The sequence below is a fragment of the Ictalurus punctatus genome, chromosome 7 (assembly GCF_001660625.3).
Source record: "Ictalurus punctatus breed USDA103 chromosome 7, Coco_2.0, whole genome shotgun sequence".
NCBI classification, from domain to species: domain Eukaryota; kingdom Metazoa; phylum Chordata; class Actinopteri; order Siluriformes; family Ictaluridae; genus Ictalurus; species Ictalurus punctatus.
In genome coordinates this window covers 4,835,844-4,858,066 of record NC_030422.2, presented here as the reverse complement: position 1 = coordinate 4,858,066, position 22,223 = coordinate 4,835,844, and the positions used below count along the sequence as shown (strand labels likewise).

At 38.9% G+C, this 22,223-nt stretch overlaps 1 protein-coding gene across 1 annotated transcript; it reads right to left on the bottom strand.

Moving 5' to 3' along the window:
• Window positions 1-423: 423 nt before the first annotated feature.
• On the bottom strand, window positions 424-20,478 carry ccdc24 (coiled-coil domain containing 24). Its single transcript, XM_017471418.3, has 9 exons — window positions 20,032-20,478; window positions 19,585-19,757; window positions 17,695-17,852; window positions 9,093-9,218; window positions 8,841-8,945; window positions 7,099-7,153; window positions 3,994-4,051; window positions 1,712-1,823; window positions 424-1,559 (listed from the first exon to the last, which is right to left on the bottom strand). The coding sequence occupies exons 2-9, from the start codon at window positions 19,735-19,737 to the stop codon at window positions 1,124-1,126; spliced, it is 1,203 nt and encodes a 400-aa protein (XP_017326907.1). The 5' UTR covers window positions 19,738-19,757; window positions 20,032-20,478; the 3' UTR covers window positions 424-1,123.
• Window positions 20,479-22,223: the final 1,745 nt, after the last annotated feature.

The following is a 22,223-nucleotide window of genomic DNA, read 5'->3' as shown; positions in this document are numbered from 1 at the left end:
TGTAGATTAGACTACTGTGTGTATATATATATATATATATATATATATATATATATATATATATATATATATATATATATATATATATATATATACATATATATATATATATATATAGCATAAAGTGTAAACAAACCGTGTAGTAGTTAACTCGTGAGAAAATGAATTATTAGTTAGACCGGGAACCGAGATGTTTCTGTAAACTTCCAAAGGGGTCCACTGACCTGTAAAAGTGAATGATCGACTCCTACTAACATGTAGCTGTGAAATTATTAGTCATTTTAATACATGCTGATTTATAACCGGAAATGTCACACGCCCTAAAGTTGCATGATCGCTGCAGAAATCTCCCAGTAAAGATTTAAAGATATTGTAACACATGTTGTACTCCTGCTTTGAATTTCTGAGCTGCTCATCTGTGTGTTATTCATTTCCACTATAAATACAGCTGATTTTCTTTTCTTTTTTTTCTTTTTTTTTGTGGGTTCGCCAAGTAATAATGCACACTATATCGTATTTGGACGTATTTGGATTTTTTTTTTCTATCCAAGCTCCTTGCTGTTGTAAAGAGACCTTTTATTTCCGAACGGAATGCATCATCGTGCATGTTCATGTTCCAGCACTTTACAGTGTCACTTTGATGATGTTTAATAGCATCGTGTACAGCATTACGACCCCACTCACTCTCTACTACTCAAACGAACTGCAGAAAAAAAATAACAATTAAAAAAAAAAAAAAAAAGTAAAAAAAATGAAGGTGTCCACTACTGTACTGTCCACTACTGTCACGTCCTGGTGAAGTTACTGTGATGGCAGGGAAACTGAAAATGAGCTCAGAACTTTCTATCAAACATATCTAACCATGTCTTTGGAATCTTAGGGCCAAATTGCATCAAACATTGTCTTAGTCGCGTCAGCTGTGTATCTTAAATGGTTCAATTTCAAATGGTAAAATAAAGTTTATTTTAAAGATCAACTGTCTGTGTGCCTTTTATGGAATACCTGAGCTGTTTACTTGCATTGCATGTATGAAATAAACGTGTAAACATGTGTCATTAGTCTTACTATATAGTTTGGAATGTAAATGATATGTCTAGATCATGCATGTTTATCTCAGGTGCGTTTAGGTGGCACTGAGCAGGTTTCCTGTTTGATTAGGTGCCAGGCGTCTGCCCACTCGCTGCCCCCTACTGCTGGCTCTCTGCCCTGCCGGTGGGGCAGGTATCAGTGGTGTTGGGGCAGCCCCGAAATGCCCAGCCAGTGCCCCATCTTTAAGTCTACAGGTTGCAGATCCTACAAATGCAATTTTCGACTCACTCGGAGAACTCTGTATAGTGGCTGAAGAAGCAGAGCTAATCTGCGGCATATGGGAGTTCTCCAAATCTAGTTCCTGAAGCTGTGAAGGATTCGGGGATGACCCTGGAAGCTGCATAGCCTTAAGAGAAATTCTGTGCCTGGTTTGGCCCAAGAAATTAGGTCTGTTATCATGTCGTGCTACAGCTGGAGGAGGCTTTGGTTGAAGAAAATCTCTTCTAGGTGAGACTGGCTGCTTCATTTCCCTGAAAAATGATGCAGTATTAGTGGAAATATTGACTACATACAGTAAATCCAGACAGAAATAGGATAAAGTGTTTTTTTATCATTAATATAAATATAAATAGTTAAATGGTAAGAAACAGAACCAGTTTTGTGGCAGGATTTTCAGTCAGACCTGCTGGGAATCTGAGAAACATCAGGCTTCGGTTTATCTGTGCATGTAGGCTCATTCAACAAATTCAGGGCTTCCAAGTCTTGCTGGATAAGTCGGCGCTCCTTTTTCAGCTCTGCGAAGAAATAAGCATCAGAAAAGTGACATAAAAAGACCTGGATCAAGACCTTCAAGCCACAATCCTCTCCATTTCCTTCTATGAATAAAAACATCCATTAAAAAGCCTTTTTTCTGTTTGCAATGAAGGAGATAAAGGACGTAAAGAGGAGGTGCTAAGGCAGGACACGCTGACAGGGCTAAGATTCAGACGGTGAAACGACAGTGAAACTGGATATAAAGTTATCACTGAACCACTAGATGGTAGTGAAACCCAATTCAGCAGCTCATGGGTGCACATCTGGATATGGTTATAAACTTGCTTTAAGATGGACTTCAAAGGGTTCTCACATGTGACCGTTCAGAAATAATTATAAGTCAGTACATTATCTATAGTGAATAAATCCGTCATTTATGTTCATTTCTTTTTAACCATAACTGTTGTTGTTTGACAGTTTAGTGTTGTTGATTTAGTTAATTGCCTTTCTAACGTCCACATTTTGTATTTTGCCATACATTCATTGGAGTCGAGGGTTCAATAGATAATTAAGGGTTCTTCCAGAAAACAGGGGTCCATTACAGAACCGTTAAGGTTCCCCAGGGGGACACCATTTCTATATATGAAGTGGTGCTTGAACCCATTAGAATCTGCATAAATATGACCTAAAACATCATCGGATTTTCACACAAGTCCTAAATGTAGACACAGAGAACCCAGTTAAACAAATGATACAAAAAAATATTATACTTGATCATTTACTTATTAAGGAAAATAATCCAATATTACATATCATTATGTTTTAGGTGATATTCATGCAGAAATATAGAACATTCTAAAGGGCACCACTGTTTGTTATATATTGGTCTGTATTTTAAGCTGTAGAGTTTGTTAACAGTTCACACTTAGCAGTCCATTATTGCTCATATCCCTAGCAGTAAATTATTACCTGTATCCTTTTTTTGTTTCTTAAAAGCCCCAGACCATTTTGCATTTCTTTTTATTGCTACATAATTGCGAAAACGCAATGTTCACAGATTCTTTTGGTTCATATAGAAGTGACTTCCCAAGTATTTCACCAGATTAATCATACGCACATTCTGTTTAATATATTAAAGTTTGTTTCAGTTAAAAACAACAACAACAACAACTAGTCTCCCTTTTTATCTGCCTTCCCGCCTGCCTGTCTGTCTGTCTGCCTGCCTGCCTGTCTGCCTGTCCGTTATTTGTCTGAAGGCGTAAGACTCTTTAGTTTCATGTGGCCACTGCTTTACTTCAAAGAACTTCTTAATCATGTTCAGCTCCTTTGGATATTTATTTCATCTGATTATTTCATGTGTGTTAGCCCAGACACATCAAACACTCAAAACATTTTTTTTTTAAATCCAATAAAAAGCTGATGACCGAGATATAAACCAGAGCACCTAATTCTGCAGCGGTCTTTAAAGTCCTTATTTCTTTTCTTTCTTGTTCCATATGAATATTTCAGATGGGGAAAAAAATAATGAATACATTGTGTCTAGAAACGAAATCAAAGCCTCCTTCTGATCAGCTTCCTCCGTGATTAAATTCCTAATGATACCTGACCTGTCCCACACGATGTCCTTTTATTCTGCTTGTATGTCTGCTTCATCTTCAGTAACCTCTTTAACCTTATTCAGGGTCACGCTTGATCCACAGTCTATCCCGACACACACATTCACACCTAGTGGCAATTAACAGTAACCAAATCCACATAATGGCATCAGTAGCTAACTGCAGCTGTGAGTTCAAATCCCAGCACCATCAAGTTGCCATTATTAGGTGCTTGAGCAAAATCCATAACCCTCCACTCTCAATTGTATCCTGTCTCAATTGTATGTCACTTTGGATAAAAGAATCATCCAAATAAGTATATGTTCTCTGGGGTTTTCTGGTTTCCTCCCACCTCCCAAAAACACGCCTGTAAACAGATGGGCTGTTCTAAATTGACCTAGATGTGAAGGAATGCACAGACACGTTGTGTGCATGATGCAAAACTATGGACTTGCGTGTATCTCATCCAGCATGTATTCTCACCTCACACTACACTACAGTGTTCCCACGGTGGATCCACCAGGACCCTGAACAGGATAAAGTGGCTACCGAAAATGAAAGAATGAATACAGTCAAAACAAGCAGGGTCTGATGACAGTTTCAGCTGCCTACTGACCTATTAGTGTGGGTTCCATGAAGCCGCTCTGCTTCAGATATTCCAACTCCACACTCTCCTGAAGGACACACACACACACACACATAGGTGAAGCTACACTGCCACAGAAGCATATGAATGCTTAGCAAACTGTGCAGTCATTTGTTCATATCTTTACAGAAACCAATAAACAGCACAACCCCAATACATCTCGGTCATCTTGGTCAGCCCAAAACTGCTAAGTGACTGGACTTCAAGCATCCCTATTACAACAGTGCTTTAGCTGACAGAGGACATGCTCCCTCATTAGCACATGTGATATCTAGCAGCTGGCTGTGAGGCCCATCAAACCCTCTTTATGTGCTCTGAGCTTATTGCTCTGACATGGATTCAACAGCTAAGTATCCTAGTGGGCAGGACACAGCTGTTATGATGTTTGTGTTAAGTGTGTGCTAATTCTCCTCCCAACAGTGCAGCTGAAGCAGATGGCTGTGCAACTCAAGAAGGGCAAAGAGGAAAATGTTATCAAATAAGTGTGCTGTTTTTTTAATAGGAGTTTCTCTCTGGGTGTTCATAGTAAATACTCTGTAAAGTAAATACTTTCCATACAGCTCAGTAATAGTGAGTGTACCTCATTAAATGCTGTTCTTTTATGATATATCATATAGTAGTGAGTGTGGAGACACAGAGTGCTATATTGGTAGTACAGTATAAATGTCTGGGAATGTCTGGATACATGGTTTTCCCATCTGTGAGCAGAAAGAAGTGCCACATCTGGAACTGCGTTCAGTGCTATGCCAACACAAAGTGGAAAAGTGTGTGTTTATGGGAGAGGGAGAGGGAGAGTGACAGACAGACAGACAGACAGACAGACAGACAGACAGACAGGCAAGGTACGCTTACTATTATACGGTACACAACTATTACCTATAAACATGAATGACAATTATCACAAATCATGGAAAGATATCATTTTTTGCAATGTCTGGAATGTCAGCGTTTAGGGATGATGTAAGAGCTGCCTGGGATGGGTTATACTTCTTCAAGCATTCAGGACTGTAAACGTCATAAGAAGACGAAATCAATCAATACAGGGCGTTTTATAATAAGAAAATAATCCGTGACAGGGTGGTGTGATGACACACTGAAGTCCAGAATTCTACTATAAGAGCATGACTCAAAGTGGATTTTTATCCATACAGGAATTTAAGGATCTGCTGCTAACGTCTTAGTGCCAGTTACCACAGCACACCTTCGGAGGTCTTGTAGAGTCCACGCCTCAACGGGTCAGAGCTGTTTTGGCGGCACAAACGGGACCTACACGGTATTACGCAGGTGGTTTTAATGTAATGGTTGATAGGTATACATTCTAGCAATAAACAGTTGTTTCCTCACCAGTCTCTTTTTTTTCTCTCTCTCTCTCTCTTGACGTTAAGACTTTCACATGGCAGAAAACCTACTTACTGACAAAGCACAGACACCCTCATATTCTAGAACTGTTTCACCATATCAAAATTCTATGACTTCCTTTGTTAAAGAACAACGACAACAATTTCAGCTGACGCTACTTTCAGAGCCGTTGTTCAAGAAAATTAGCACGCATCTTCGGACTGATCGGGATTTGAAAATTCAGCACTGTGGCGGGATAATGGGACTCGTTTTAACCTCCTTCATCTTTCTTCAGCTGTACGCCCCAAAAACGTTTTCTTCAGATCTTCCTGCGATTTTAAGCTGTCCGTTATTTGTCCCACTCCAACTGCTTCCGATACGTCAGAGTGCTCTTTCATAACGTTCAGCTCCTTTGCATAGTTATGTTACACTGTTATGAGGATTATTTCATGTGTGTTAGCCCAGACCCTTTGAACTGGCAAGACGTTTTTTGATCTTGTTCAGTAAATGGATGATGGCCGAGGCATAAAGTATAAACTGCTTCACTGGACAGTCCCAGATATGTTCCTGGTAATGATGTGTGCATTCTGGAGTGGCAGAGGGGCTGTCACCTAGCAACATGCCGAAATAGGGGTTAAAAACACAAGTACTGATGAAATATCATGAAAGATTGGAATACGTCTTACTTTGGCTAAGACTCTCTAGTGATAGAGATCGCTCTAATGTCATATAATCTCTAACGGTAATATGTAGATTTAGAGATGTTAGATGTCGTACAGTATTTAACTGAAAAGGATTACAGTTTGTGTAGCTGCGCTGTTGAATCTGGCCAAACTCACAAGTGTGTATCATCATCATAGAAGTTACAGCCAACAATATATTTGTGAATTATGTATCCAAGAGGCTATATATAAAAGATAAATGACAAAGAGTCTAGATCAGAACCTTGAGGGGCACCGTACTGCTCTGAAGACTCTGGTTTGATGCTCACAAACTGGTAACGGTCTGTCAAGTTAGATCTAAACCAGCCAAACCTGACTATCTTTTCAAGCCTGTCCATTAAAATTTCATGATCGATAGTGTGCAATGCTGTGCTCTTAAGTCGAGTGGAGTACTGAAAAATGCAGTCTGACCTGGATTTAAACCTGTCTTATAGGAATTTCAAACTAGCCTGAGCTCATCTTACACTGACACAACGAGCTTCTGTGCTCGGAGCTGGTATGACAGAGCGCTGACCTTTACTCAGGCATGCACATTAATGAAACCATATGTCTTCAGCTGCAGTGTTAAATTGTTAAACCTGGAGCTTTATTTTACAGTGGTGCTTGAAAGTTTGTGAATTTTATTTCTTTCTACATAAACATGGCTTAAAACATCATCAAAGTTTCATCAGAGTCCACACACTTGCCTCTCACAGGTATGTCATATCGGATCATTTTCCTCAATAAATAAATGTTCAAGTGTAATATTTTTGTCTCATTTCTTTAATTGGGTTCTCTTTGTGTCGACTTTTAGGACTTGTGTGAAACTCGGATTATGGTTTAGGTCATATTTATGCAGAAGTATAGAACATTCTAAAGGGTTCACAAACTTTCAAGCACCATTATAGGTTCAGCTGCAAGCTAAAATATTATCTCCAGGTCTAACAAAGACTGACTGATGGTCAAGCATTGCTCCATTTTTACATTTTTCATCAATAAAATAAAAAGATCAATAGACAACAAAGGGGAATCCTACCTGCAGCACCTGAACATCATTTTTCAGAACTTCACATTCCTCAGTAAGAACTGATCTGCCAATCAATACAACCAAACAATCAGAAGGAACAGAAACATCACATTCGTTACAAAAATATGATTAACTTGAATTATATAGGAACATGATTAAAAGATTAACATACAGTATTTCCACAATAAGTTAACTTTCCTCTTGTTTGCTTCATCACTTTTTCCTAATGCTTCTCTCTCATTAATGTACAAACTTTATCCAATTCCCCTTAGTTCTAAAATGCATTCAGTTTGGGTCTAGTTTAGACTTTTTGAACACCGTATAGCAAAGCCAAAATCTAAAGACTCTTTGAGAAGAAGAAGGAAAGACGTGAAAGAAGGGGCTACTCTTCCCCTGTTACACAAACACTGTTGGCTTTTAATTTGCTTCCTTTTTTTAGGACTCAGGAATCTTACATATGCCTGGGTCTGCTATTCATTTGCTCACAAAGGGGGTTTCTGTTCTGGTGGACTGAACTGGCCCACTTCCTCTCCGCTCTACACTACCCAATGTCTCCTTAAGTGTAAAAAAATAAATACATTTAAAAAATGCAGGATATTATTTCCTAGTTAAACGCATGGCAGTTCTTTCAATTGATATCAAACAGGCACCGTCCATGCTTCTGCTTAAAAGGCTGATAATTGCCAGTTGTTGCTAATGGCTAACAAGACCGCTCTGGGTTAAAGTCCAGTTGGGCTATCTGATGTCTTAAAGGCTAACTGTAGGAGCTGTGTAGACGGTCGGGAGTCTAGACGGGGAGTGCCACTGAAGGGGAAACAGAGGAGAGGGGAGTGCTTAGTCTTTAAATAGCACGTCTGCAGACACGTCTGCTCTGTGTTCACAGGCGGGGAGGAAAGCAGCTGAAGAAATCTCAGCGGAAGAACGTTCATTACACAATATTTACCTCACTGGGTATTTATAAAGAGTCACTGTATTATTGAAATGTTACACCCTAGAGTATAGCATTACAGCGCTACCACAAGTGTGACCTTTTGTGCCAAGTCAAGCAGCACATTTCGGGAAAAAATGGAAATTGGAAACAAATGTAAAAAAAATAAATAAATAAATAAAAATCCTCACACTTTAAGTGGGAAACAAGTTCACCGTGGTGCACACATATTTCTAATGTACAGACATTATCCCCTCCATCATCCCCATTTCCCTCTTCCAATCTTTTCAGTATATCTCACAGAAGAAATGCTTCTGTACATCATAGCCACACTGTCTGCACTTACACTTTGCTTTTGTTTGCAGAAATGAATTTAACTTAATTCAAATTATTTGCTACAAAACAAGATCTTGGTAGCCATGGACTATTTTAAACTCCAATTTGGCAACCATGTCTTTAACGGTCCTATCTGCTGCTCCTCCCCCCAGTCATGAGGGAGAGAAAATCCTTTTCGTTATTTGCCCTTGCTACAGTTCCCATTTTTTACCACTAGGTACAATAATAGCTGGGGTGACAGTAAATGAGGCAGCGAGCATACAGTCCCATGATTAATCAACATGTATGCAAGCGAATCAACCGAACATAGGCTTACATCTGTCAAAGAGCAACTTTTTTTAATAGTTGGTCGCTCAAAGGATGCAATTAATATTTCAATGGAATTTCAAATGAATGGAGTGAATGAGGAATCTCTGAATAAAGACATGCATAAGTTAATGACTGTCTTTCTGCAACCTGTTGAATTATTGAGATCATTTTTACTCACTTTAGATGGGACACAACTTCGTTTATATGGGTGATGTTCAGTTTGTGCCGCAGAGCTTCAATTTCATCTTCGATGCTGGAGTGAGATGAGAGTCTTGAGCTTGACCTGATAAGATAATACATAATACATCATAAAACTTAAGAGCTGCTTATTACTGAACCTAATGGCAGTAATACATACACACACACACACACACATATACATACATACATACATATATATATATATATAAAATGCTTGTGCAGTACTGACCTGCTGGACGCAGGCCTGCTAGATGGTGTTGCACACTCAAAGCTGTCTGGACTTCGCTGTCTCTCTGTGCTGAGTGCATAACTCACCACCTTGGGATTGTATCGGGACATGACTTTATCTCCATCTCTGCAACACAAACAGAGGACAAGGATCTTCACAAGGAACTAGTGTCGAGTAAAAGAATATATAATATTTAAATAGATTTATATCCAGTCCCCTGCGAAACTGTTGGAACGGCAAGGCCATTTGTTTTTGCTGTAGACTAAAGACATTTGCGTTTGACGTCAAAAGAGTTTCAGAATTTCAGCTTTTATTTCCTGGTATTTATATGTACATGTTACAGGGCATACAACATAGCACATTTTGTATCGGACCACCCAATTTGTAGGTGAGTAAAAATATTGGTTCATGTGACTTGTTACCCAGGTGTGTCCTGTTAGACTGACTGTTTTAACAATAAATAGCTCTGAACATCTACTCTTGGTTTTAGCCTTCAGTTTCACCTGTAAAGACTGCATTTGTTGTTAAAAAGGATAAACCGACATGAAGACTAGAGAGCTGTCTATGGGAGAAAAGCAAGCAAGGAAAAGAAAGGAAAATGACAACAGATGATGACTGAAACATTGTGAGAGCTGTGAAGAAGAACCAAAACTCAACAGTCAGTGACATCACCAACACCCTCCACAGGGCAGGGGTGAAGGTCTCACAATCCACCGTTTGAAGAAGACTTCGAGAGCAGAAATATAGAGGCCATAGCCACTCATCAGCAGTAAGAATCAGAAAGCCAGATTGGAATTTGCAAAGAGATGAGCCACAAAAGTTATGGAACCAAGATTAACCTCTACCAAAGTGATGGAAAGGTCAAAGTGCGATGAAAGGAAGAAAGTCTGTGAAACACGGTGTAGGGAGTGTCAATAAGTAGCAGGTTTGATGCTGCTGGGATATGCAACCAAATATTAAGTGTTATTTACTTCGAGACTTATCTGTTCTTATACTTTTGCTCACCTAAAAATTGGGCGTCTCATACAACAGGTTCTATGTTGTTTATGTTGTTTAACACATCTAGATGTAAACACCGGGAAATAAAAGCTGAAATCCTAAACTCTTTCTCATATCCATCTTTTGATCTTAAACCCAAATATCTTTGGGGTACAGCACAAACAAATGAATTAGCCTTGCCGTTCCAATAGTTTCAGAGGGGACTGTATTTCTGTGAAGCTGCTCTGTGACAATGTCCACTGTTAAAAACACAATACAAATAAAACCGAATAGAATTGAAATGAAATGGAAACGAACACACACAGTAACACAACTAATAATATTAATAATAATAATAATAATAATAATAATAATAATAATAATAACATCTATGCTAATGGCCTACCTCTTCCTAAAGCACTTAATTTAGCACTTTAAAAAAATATATGTTTTCTGTGTGCTTTTCTTACTATATTACCTTCCCAACAGTGCTATTAGAGACTTCAAAGCACTTCTGTAAGTCGCTGTGGATAAGGGCGTTTGCCAAATACCATAAATGTAAACTGTCACTATAGAAATGATTTATGGAATACCTGCTATGAATGTTTTATGAACACAGATAAAGTGTCACCTACATTGTTTATGAAAAGGAACCAGTGGTAACCAGTCATATCTTACACTCAGTAGATGACTACAGTCAAATTTTGACATACTGTACACAACAAGCCGGCTTGTTAGCGCTAGCGTCCATACTGTTTAGCACATTCTGTGCATCTGCCGTTTATGCTAGTCTCCTAAATGATAGCCTCGATGTGAATGCTCTGCCTCTTCCTTTAATCTTCCCTGTTTTCTGAAGCTCTTGTGCTGTAATCTTTAACTCCCCATGCTTAACTGACTCACAGACAGGAAGAAAAAGATCAAGAAGACCCTTTCATTTTCCTTTTTTTTTTCTCTCTCTCTCCCTTCTTGGCTGTGTTCCAGTGAGAAACAGAGACAGAGATGTGAGTAGGGGGATTTGAGACTGCACAGCATGAGCACATCTTTTATCCCTAGCCAATTCCGCAGCCCTGCTGGACTAAAAGAAGTGCGTGGATGTGTGTGTGATGAACAGAATGCAGAAGGCTATGTGTTTGGCCATGTATGAGGCAATACAGTACCTTCTCATTAAGAGGTTTAGCCACAGAACCCACTGTAAACCGAGTGTTTGTGTTTACACTGCCTTGGAGAAGATATAAACCCTCTATGACAATTGATAGACACTTACCTAAATAATAACGACGGTTTAATTTCAATAGGTGACAGCCGTCAAATACTACTTACGTCAGTTTTATTACGTTACACAGATGTTTCTCTGGATAAGGTCGTGTTGCAACACTTTCCAAATGGACATATTTTTGAAAGGCATGACTACAGAGTTGTAACTCACTGTACTTGTGATATGACAGTCACATGAAGGTGATGAATATAATCAGCACTCGGTGGTAAAACCCACAAAACCCTGCTAAACAACACTGTTACATGTTACCGGACCACGTTTCTGACAAAACATCATCAAAGCTGAGTGGAGACGTGCAGAAAGTAAAAGATTATTGATGATCAAATTAGTGTGTATGAATCTTAGATGAATATGTGTTTTTTTTTTTTCTTTTCAATATTAGCTGCTGTCTATGTGAAAATCTACATACAGAGTATATACAGTACATCAGACATACGTCTAATTACTACATATTTAATACCATGGCACGGTCAAGACATTTATTTATACACGATATGGCCAAAAGTATACGGACACCTGACCATCATACTTATATGAGCTTTTTGGACATCCCATTCCAAAACATTAAACATTAATATAGAGTTTCCCACGCAAACCGACGTGCATAGTGATCTTAGGTGTGTGTAGAGCTGCTCGGTCATGGAAACCCATTTTATGAAGCTCCTTCTACATAGTTCATGTGCTGATGTTGCTTCCAGAGGCAGGTTGGAACTCTGTAGTGAGTGAACCAAACAGAGGACAGGTGATTTGTACACGCGCTTCAGAACTTGGCGGTCCTACTCTCCTAAAAGCTTGCATTGCACAAACTGGTTAATAGCAAAGGTGTGACAGTCCCATGTTTACAATAAAAGTCGCTGAACTCTTCAGTACGATCCACTCTGCTGCTTGTTTGTCTCTGCTCTGGAGATCGCATGGCTATATTCTTGATTCTATACACCTGTTAGCAATGGGTGTGGGTAAAACACCTGAACGCAATAATTAGGAAAGATATCCACCATACTTTTAGCCGTATAGTCTATTTTTATGATTTTTATTTTGCTATTTATACGATTTTGATGATAACCAATTATACCATAATGCTAATACACTATTTATGAAAACTCATGGCTGCTGAAACAACATTGTTTTGTACGTACTCTAAATAAGAGTGTGACATTCGATATATATATTACACCGTAACCATTACGTGACTCTGACATATTAGAATTATGTCGACATACAAAGTCAATCGTAAAAATGATCTCAGTAGGTCAGTGCAGAAAAGGTCATAACAGAACCTTATGCGAAAAAAAAAAAAAGTAAATCTGTCCCTAACAAATGTTTCTCTAGCGTTATTAGGCGTATGTATTATATACAACTGGCCTTCAGTAAAGAAACAGACAGTATATAGACAGTATTTTACACTATTATACAGAAAAAGGCCGCATGCATGACAACCCGCATCCTCATCTCTCTTAGTGTGTGTTTGTAGTGAAGGACGAGGATGAGAACAGAGCCTACATTGTGCACAGCATAGATCTGAGAGTAGCACAGAGCTGCTGCCAGTGAGAGGATCTCTAATGCCTGTACAAAAACATCAAATAGTCAATGCTTTTCTGCTCTGTTCATGAAAGCTCTGCATCCGCATTAAATAAGGACTCCTTCGTTTCCTTTAGGCTGAGAATGTTGCCTCCGTTACGAAATACAACGCGCACGACACGCACACAGCTTTCGCAGGCTTCCAGGCTTGCTGCACTTGCTATTCTGCTTTCCTTTGGAGATTTAAGGGGCTTTGAGGGTCTACGCCGTTTGCAGTTCACACGGCCACGTTAAGGCGCTCGATCAATGGGCATTCAGTGTAAAGGGCCAGGTGCAGCTCCACTGCCTTCACCCATAACAAATCACACACACAATGAGCGGAGGCTGACCACACAAGAGGGGAGGGAAGCTGGTGAAACCCAGGGAGAGAAAGAGAAGGGGGAAAAATGCTGTCAGTCAACTCCTGTAAATCAGGCTGTTTTTAAAAGGTGAGCCCGCCCTCACTAACGTGGCACTGAGTCAAAGGTTTCCTGTTCTGTGCTGGGGGGGAAGGGAAAAAAAAAAGAAAAAAAAAAAAAAAAAAACAGTGGGCACAGATCCACACCCCATCTGAAAGCAGTTGACTTACAGTGCGAGACTTAATTATACAAGCAAGTCGAGAAAGAGCCAGACCAGGCGTGACGAACAAAACAAACAGGACTGAAAAACATTGAGGCCAGCGGCATCTGCTAGTCTCGACTGAGGCGATTCGTTTCAACGCAGCTCGAAAGAGATCACAAATTACGCTTTAAAACTGTCCGTAAACATCCGACGTGCTCTCTCTGATGAAGTGCCTCGCTGTTTGCTTGTGCACCTGCTCCCGACAATGAGGCCTAGCGCACCAGACAAAGATTCGGTGAACCCTTTTCCGGACGTCGATTAAGTCGTGGGTGGACCAAATTACAGTCGGGTTGGGATTCTGCACTGAGAAAGCCTATTAATCGACGATTAGGCTTTAGCTACGTCTGGGAAACCAGGCCTCTCATCTTGTCGCTACGATGCATGCACAGTCAAGTCAAGTTCGACATCGATGTCTTAAAAAACCCTCAAATCTATAGGACTAAAACATAAAACTTCTATTTAGAAGGAAGCGCTTTGGCAGACAGCATTCTTTCCACCATCCTTGCGCTACTTGGATACGATCACTCCTTCTGTTCGAGTACTACCTGTAAATAACTTCTTTTAGAAAGAGTTCAACGGTCATCCGGATGCATTGTTGCACTGAAAAGCGAGGCCACCCAAAACCCTGCTATTTCGCCACAGGGCGTCCGTTATAATGGGTGTAACCAGGCAACAAATTGAAATGTTATCATAAAGTGCAATCAATCAAAAAGTAAACAAGGAGTGAACAATGCTAAAGAAATGCTTTGGGAAAACAATTAGTAGGCTGGCAGCATTACTGAGGTGCCATTATGCTTCACGCTTAAAGACTGGGTTACAATTTATCTCTGCTTCTTTCTGGCTTCTACCGGCTCCAACAAATAAATGATTTAAAACCCCAGCGTTCGTTCTCTTAGTGGAGCTTTGTCCACATTTGACAAATTGGGGTTCTGACCTTTACCCATACCTCAAAGACCAGTGTAGTCTCAGCACATTTATCAGCACATTTATTTGTGAGAACATTGAATCTAAAGGCCAGCTCAGAGCTGAGAAGAGAAATGAAGCCTGGATTAGTGCGAAGACTGATTCGTTCACATGAAAGGACTCGTGCATTTCGCTGGTTTCTTCTCCCTCGGATGTCTCAGACACCGATGTAAAGTGATTCTTTGTTAAACTGCAGGATGTATTAGTTCCTGTTTCAGTCGCTTCTTTTGCTATGATTGTATTCGATGATTGAAATTTCACGCATGGCTGTCGGTTGAGGTCAGACCTCAGGTAGACAATCAGTCTGGTTAATGCAGATCGATCGGGTCAAGTCCCAATCCAGTTTTAACCCTTTAACAAGTACACGGTGAAATATTTGTGCAAAAAAAAATAAATAAAAAATCACTAATTTGATCACATTCAACAGAATTTCATTGATTTTATTTTTCAGGTTCACCCTTCAGATGAGGAGTTATGGACGTCTACCGGCCAGTTGAGTTGCTCTTTTAATTTAGTTACCAATAGAAGTGGCTATTGAGCACGACAAACCAAGACTATGCTTTTACTTTTGTAACTACAAATGTAATGAACGAAACTTTTTCAAGTGTTTAGATATGAAATTGCAATCAAATATCTTTAGGTACGGAGTCTCCCACACACACTAGACAGGATGAGACCGTATGCCGCATCCGAATATCCCTACTACCTAACTGTACAGTAGGCGAAAAGCATTGCAGTATGTCCGAATTTCCAATATTCACAAAACAGTAGGTGAAAAATACCCAGATATTCTGCAGTAGGGAACCAATGGACACTGCGCTATCCCATAAGGCAACAGGAGAGCTGTCGCGGAAGAGCTGTCAGAATCAAAAATGGCGGAAGGCAGCATGTCAGCTCTTTTTAAGTTGTAGGTCACATGACAGTGCCAACATGGCGGATGTAGTATGTCCGGATTGTATTCATACCGCACACGTATACTGATCAGTACGTACTGTACAAACGGCCGAGCAGTAGGTACTGAATCGAAAGCAGTAGGTACTGTTACAGCTCATGACTATCATCTTCTACAGAAAACAAACAAATACACATAAAATAAAATATACTACTTATCCTGTACACATAGGTGAGAACTTTATTTGACATATTTTAGTAAAGAATTTTAACCCATAGCTGCTGAGTATAACAACTCATACTATACATAAATACAGGGGCATGACTGTAAAATTATATTCTTTATAAGAGTGGAACGTCAAATACAAGATACAGTATGTGTTTTGACTTTTTGTTAACTTTTGACATTTTGATGAATGAGGAGCAGCGCTCGTCTGGTTTTCATAGCGATTCCCAAGCTGTGGTTAGAGACGCATTTACTGTATATTGGAATTACAATGATAAATGTGTGTATCCGTGTGGTTATATGTCGTCCCAGCCATACCGGTGTATACACAGGAATGACGTCAGGATGAGGGAGCAACTTGTAAGACAAGTGTGTAAAGCGGTTCTATTCTCAAGGGTACCACTTTCCAAAGGAACTTGAAGAAAGCACTGGCAGTTATTCAACTGAGAGAAAGCAATATACATTATTCATTCATCCATCCATCCATTCACCCATTTATTCATTCCTTCATCTATCCACCATTCATTCATCCATTCATTCATTCACCCACTTACTCATTCCTCCATCCATTCACCATTCATTCATTCATCCACCATTCATCCATTCATTCATTCCTTCCTCCATCCACCATTCATCCACCATTCACCCATTTACTCATTCCTCCATCCATTCACCATTCATTCATTCATCCATCCACCATTCATTCATTCATTCATTCACCATTCACCCATTTACTCATTCCTCCATCCATTCACCCATTCATTCATCCACCATTCATTCATTCATCCACCATTCATTCATTCATCCATCCACCATTCATTCATTCATCCATCCACCATTCATTCATTCATCCATCCACCATTCATTCATTCATTCACCATTCACCCATTTACTCATTCCTCCATCCATTCACCCAGTCATTCATTCATTCACCATTCACCCATTCATTCATTCTTTCATCCATCCACCATTCATTCATCCACCATTCATTCATTCATCATTCACCCATTTATTCATTCCTTCATCCATCCACCATTCATTCATTCATTCATTCATCCACCATTCACCCATTTATTCATTCCTTCATTCATCCATCCATCCACCCATCCATTCACCGATTTATTCATTCATTCATCCATCCACCCATTCATTCATCCATCCACCCATTCATCCAACATTCACCCATTTATTCATTCCTTCATCCATCCATCCACCCATTAATTCATTCATCCATCCACCATTCATTCACCATTCATTTTTTTACTCATCCATCCACCATTCATTCATTCATCCACCCATTCATACATTCATCCATCAATCCACCCATTCATTCACCATTCATTCATTCATTCATCCATCAATCCACTCATTCATTCATCCATTCGTCCATCCACCATTCCTTCATTTATCCATCCATCCATCCACCCATTCATTTATTCACTTATTCATTCATCTATCCATCCATCCTTACACCCATTTCTTCATTCTTTCATTCATCCATCCATCGTTACACCCATTCATTCATTCTTTCATTCATCTTCAGTCTCCCTTTCATCCTGTCAGAGTGGCCGTTGGCCGTTGGTATCCCGGGTGAACTGGGTGCGAGGTGGGAATTAACCCTGGATGTAAATCACACACTCATTCACACCTTGTAGCTAATCCAAGCTTTGTAGTACAGGCTTTTTGGTGATGACACCAAACCAAAGAACCTGAAGAAAAATGACTTGCAGTTTGCTTCGTAGTTGAACTCCTTGGTGACTACTGATGTTGCACTCAAAATAAGATTTATAAGATTTATAAGATTTATAATAACTGCAAGGAACAAAGGTTATGAATTACCTCAAAAGTTAACAGCACAGACATACACACACACACACAAAGGCAGTGAGAGACAGAAATCTGCATCAACAATCACACAGCAACAAGTGCTTCTGTGTTCCTTATACTGTTTCTGTCTGAACATCACAGAACTTCACCTGTGCTACTAATCGCTGTCATGGAGAGCCTTTTCCATCACTGTGTATAGCATTTTAGCATAACATTGTGACTGTGTGTTAAATCTAATGGTTCAGAGTGAAATTTCTCCTCACCTGCCCAGTGTAGTGGACTGTTGTCTGAGACTGAGCAGCAGCAGCTGGAGCTCAGAACGCAGCAGCTCTTTAACAGCTGGAGGGTCAGCAAGAGAGGAGTGGGGCATCTGGGATTTCCCATCATGCACCTCATGCCACATCTGCTCCCACATCTGCACCTATGGTGAGCCAACACGGGAAAACACAACATTCAGTGCATGCATACACACGCACACACGCGCACACACACCAATACCAATAATTCTAATAATAACGGCTATTGCTATCATTATTAATATTATTAGCTTGCACAGATGATGAAGGATTTTAGTCCAGTCTTGTTACTCTAGAAACTTTGTGCACACTTAGCAACATATTGTGAGTTATGTGAGTCATTATAAAGCCAGATATTCAATAAATAAGACATTTTGTTTATGAAGTGCAAAAGACAGTAGATAGTAGTTGCATTTAAAAAGTAGAGCTGAGCCGATGTGGAATCAGACCCTGTCCGTCTGTCTCGCACTTAGTCTTCTTATACTACAACGATAAACTGATTTAAGGAATCTCTGTCAGCAAGCTTTCTGAATCCAGAAGCCAAGTGTCCAAACCTCAGGCTCACATGTTCGCTGAAATGTACACAACATTTATAATACAAGATTCTGCTGCATTGGAAACCTTCTGAAGGAGGTAACCTTTTGTTTGTAATCAGTCTACTTTGCTCCAAATTGAACTATCCTAAAACAAAAGCATGAAAAGTGCTCATTTATGTCTAAATAATCTTAACAACAGGATGACCCTGGAGCATTCAAATCCTTTGCTATTTAACTTTTAATCTTACACATCTACACACTCAGTCTTAAATTTGTGACTCATTGATACGCACATAACAAAACAATTTATATTTAAATAGTAACTGAACGAAATTGTTAACTATTTACAGTATTATAAAATAAGGTACTTGGGCAGATGTTTGACTTTCTTGATAGTTAGCAGGCTCTTATCCTTGGCTAAACACAAGCAAGGCAATATGCTGAGATGCTGGATTTTTGATTTCCGTGAGCTGTAAGCCATAATCATCGAGATTAAAACAAAACAAAAAAAAAGGCTTGAAATATTTCACTTTATGTGTAATGAATCTAGAATATGTGAAAGTTCCACTTTTTTAATTCAGTTATGGGGAAAAAATGAACTCTTCCATGATATTGAAATCATTTTGAGATGCACCTGTATGCCAATGTGTGGAAGGTTGTAATCTGAAATCCCAGAGCTACCAGGGAGCTTCTCTTGGATTCTTAAGCAAAGCCCTTAAACCATAACTACTCAATAGCATATATACTTGGATTCTGCCTCACTCGTAAGTCACTAGTCTACCAAATGAATGTATTAAAGGCAGTGTGTGACAGTGTCCCTCTGGGAGCTCTAAATTCCCTTCCACGGACATGTGAAGCATCTTCCCATGAACTGGTTTTACAGACATTGTGAACTTGCCTTCCTTTAGCATTAGTGTGGAATCTTCTTCGTGTGACTGCAGACAGTCATGACTTTTAACGTTCACGTCCGGCACTTTCGGGCTTAAATCTAGGCTGTCTAGATTTGTGTCTAAACCATGAACGTTATTTCACAGAAAAGGAACAGCTTCTTAAGTTCCATACAGGAAGAAACGCTGTAGGTTTAGTCTGGCTGAGTTTATCCACTCCAAAAGCCATGCCAAAGCAAACATTTACGAAGACCTACTAATTCTTGTGTGCCACATTTACAGACAATCCTTTCTTTAAAGGGTTTTGGGGGGAAATGCAGTTGGCAGTATTTTGGCATTCTTTTGTGAAGGTTTATTATTATTATTATTATTATTATTATTATTATTATTATTATTATTCCTGGTGATTCAGTGTGAGTTACAGTCTGCCTTACCTCAGAGTAGACTTCTGTGTACATGTCTATGAGTGCATCCCCGAGTATAGCCTTTATCTCAGGAAGCTCGGAGTCTGGCACACACTCCTTTATCAGGCTCCATACACACTGCTGTCGCTGGACAGGCTCCATTAAGCCATCTACATCACTCATTTAACACCATTCTGTGCACACTGTACAGTAGGATAACATAATAAGAACTGTAAGAAAATGACTCAGTAAAACTAAATTGCTCAGAAAACAATGACAGTTTGGAAATATACAAGAGTAATAAAAGTTACAGTAAGTTATTTATATAATGAGATGACACATAAGCATGAAAACATTAATATATCTGGTTAAATATATCTATCTTTTGTTGTTTGGTGTTTTTTTGTTTCGTTTGTTTTTTTAAAGGATTTGTAGCAACACTATAAAATACGTGCTTTAGGTTAGATGGATTCTTACCTAATTCCCTCGCTGCTTCCTGTATCTGTGTAAACAGTGCGTTACTAGGAACGAACTCTCGCGAGATTTCAGCTACAAACGAGAACAGGTGAAATTACATGCACAAGCAGAGCAGTCCACACAAACTCTTTTTACATTTCGTTCATACTCGTTGTAGTTATGCACGACTGTGTTTTTTTTCTTCTTCGAATAGTCTCATTTAATCTCATTTAAAAAGATATCATATATATCCATGTTTAGTTACCATGTGATTCCTCATTACGGCCATTACACTAAGCCCAATGTGGAATAAAACAAACACCATTAGAAGCCTTTTAATGTTTTTTTTTTTTTTTTGTTAGTTTTTTTCTCCAATCAGGAAACACAACAATCCAGTAAAATATAACGAAAATGCGTTTAAGGAAAGAAAACTCAAACAGATGGTTACATCAATCAATCAATCAATCAATCCCTGTGACAGGGAATATTAATGTGCTGAAGAGTTTGGCACACTTTAGTCATTCCTTCACTCACACAAAAGTAGTTGAAGTTGAGCTGGGAAGCCACACACACACACGCACACCAATAATTCTAATAATAATGTCATTATTATTATTATTATTATTATTATTAGCTTGCACAGATGATGAAGGCCTTTAGTCCAGTCTTGTTACTCTGGAAACTTTGTGCACACTTAGCAACATATTGTGAGTTATGTGAATCATTATAGAGTCAGATATTCAACACACACACACACACACACACACACACACACACACACACACACACACACACACACAAACATTCAGTTCCTTTTCAGAAGCAGTAGTATGGAATATTCTGTTGAGTGACTGCAGACAGCCATGACTTTTAACACACGTGCGCGTGCGCAAATATGGATGTACTGTATATGACCATATATAGAATAATGACCATATATCGAAGGGCAGGGTAGCTCAGTGGTTAAGACGTTGGATCAGAAGGTCGTAAGTTTAAATCCCAGCTCTGCCAAGCTTCCACTGCTGGGCCCTTGAGCAAGGCCCTTAACCCTCAACTGCTCAGTTGTATAAATGAGATAAATGTTAGGCGCTCTGGATAATGGCGCCTACCAAGTGCTGTAAATGTAAATGTAGAATAATGAGCATATGTAGAATAATGAGCAAACGTAGAATAATGAGCTTATATTGGATAATGAGCAAACGTAGAATAATGAGCTTATATTGGATAATGAGCAAACGTAGAATAATGAGCTTATATTGGATAATGAGCATATATAGAATAATGAGCATATGTGAGCATAATGAGCATACAATAATGAGCATATGTACAATAATGAGCATATGAAGAATAATGGGCATATGTAGAGTAATGACCATATATAGAATAATGAGCATATGTACAATAATGACCATATGTACAATAATGACCATATGTAGAATCCATCCATCTTCTACTGCTTACTCCTTCTTCAGGGTCTTGGAGGTGTGAGATGTAGAATCCATATGTAGAATCCATCCATCTTCTACTGCTTACTCCTTCTTCAGGGTCTTGGAGGTGTGAGGCGAACGTGCTAACCACTAAGCAACCGTGCGCCCCATATATTGAATAATGAGCATATGTACAATAATGACCATATATAGAAAAAATGAGCATATGAAGAATAATGACCATATATAGGATAATGAGCACATACAGGATAATGACCATATGTACAATAATGAGCATATATAGAATAATGAGCATATATAGGATAATGACCATATGAAGAATAATGAGCATATGTACAATAATGAGCATATGAAGAATAATGAGCATATGTACAACAATGGCGATATATAGAATAATGACCATATATAGAATAATGACCATATGTACAACAATGGCCATATATAGAATAATGACCATATGTACTACAATGACCATATATAGAATAATGACCATATGTACAACAATGGCCATATATAGAATAATGACCATATGTACTACAATGACCATATATAGAATAATGACCATATGTTCAACAATGGCCATATATAGAATAATGACCATATATAGAATAATGACCATATGTACAACAATGGCCATATATAGAATAATGGCCATATATAGAATAATGACCATATGTAGAACAATGGCCATATATAGAATAATGACCATATGAAGAATAATGACCATATGTACAACAATGACCATATATAGAATAATGGCCATAT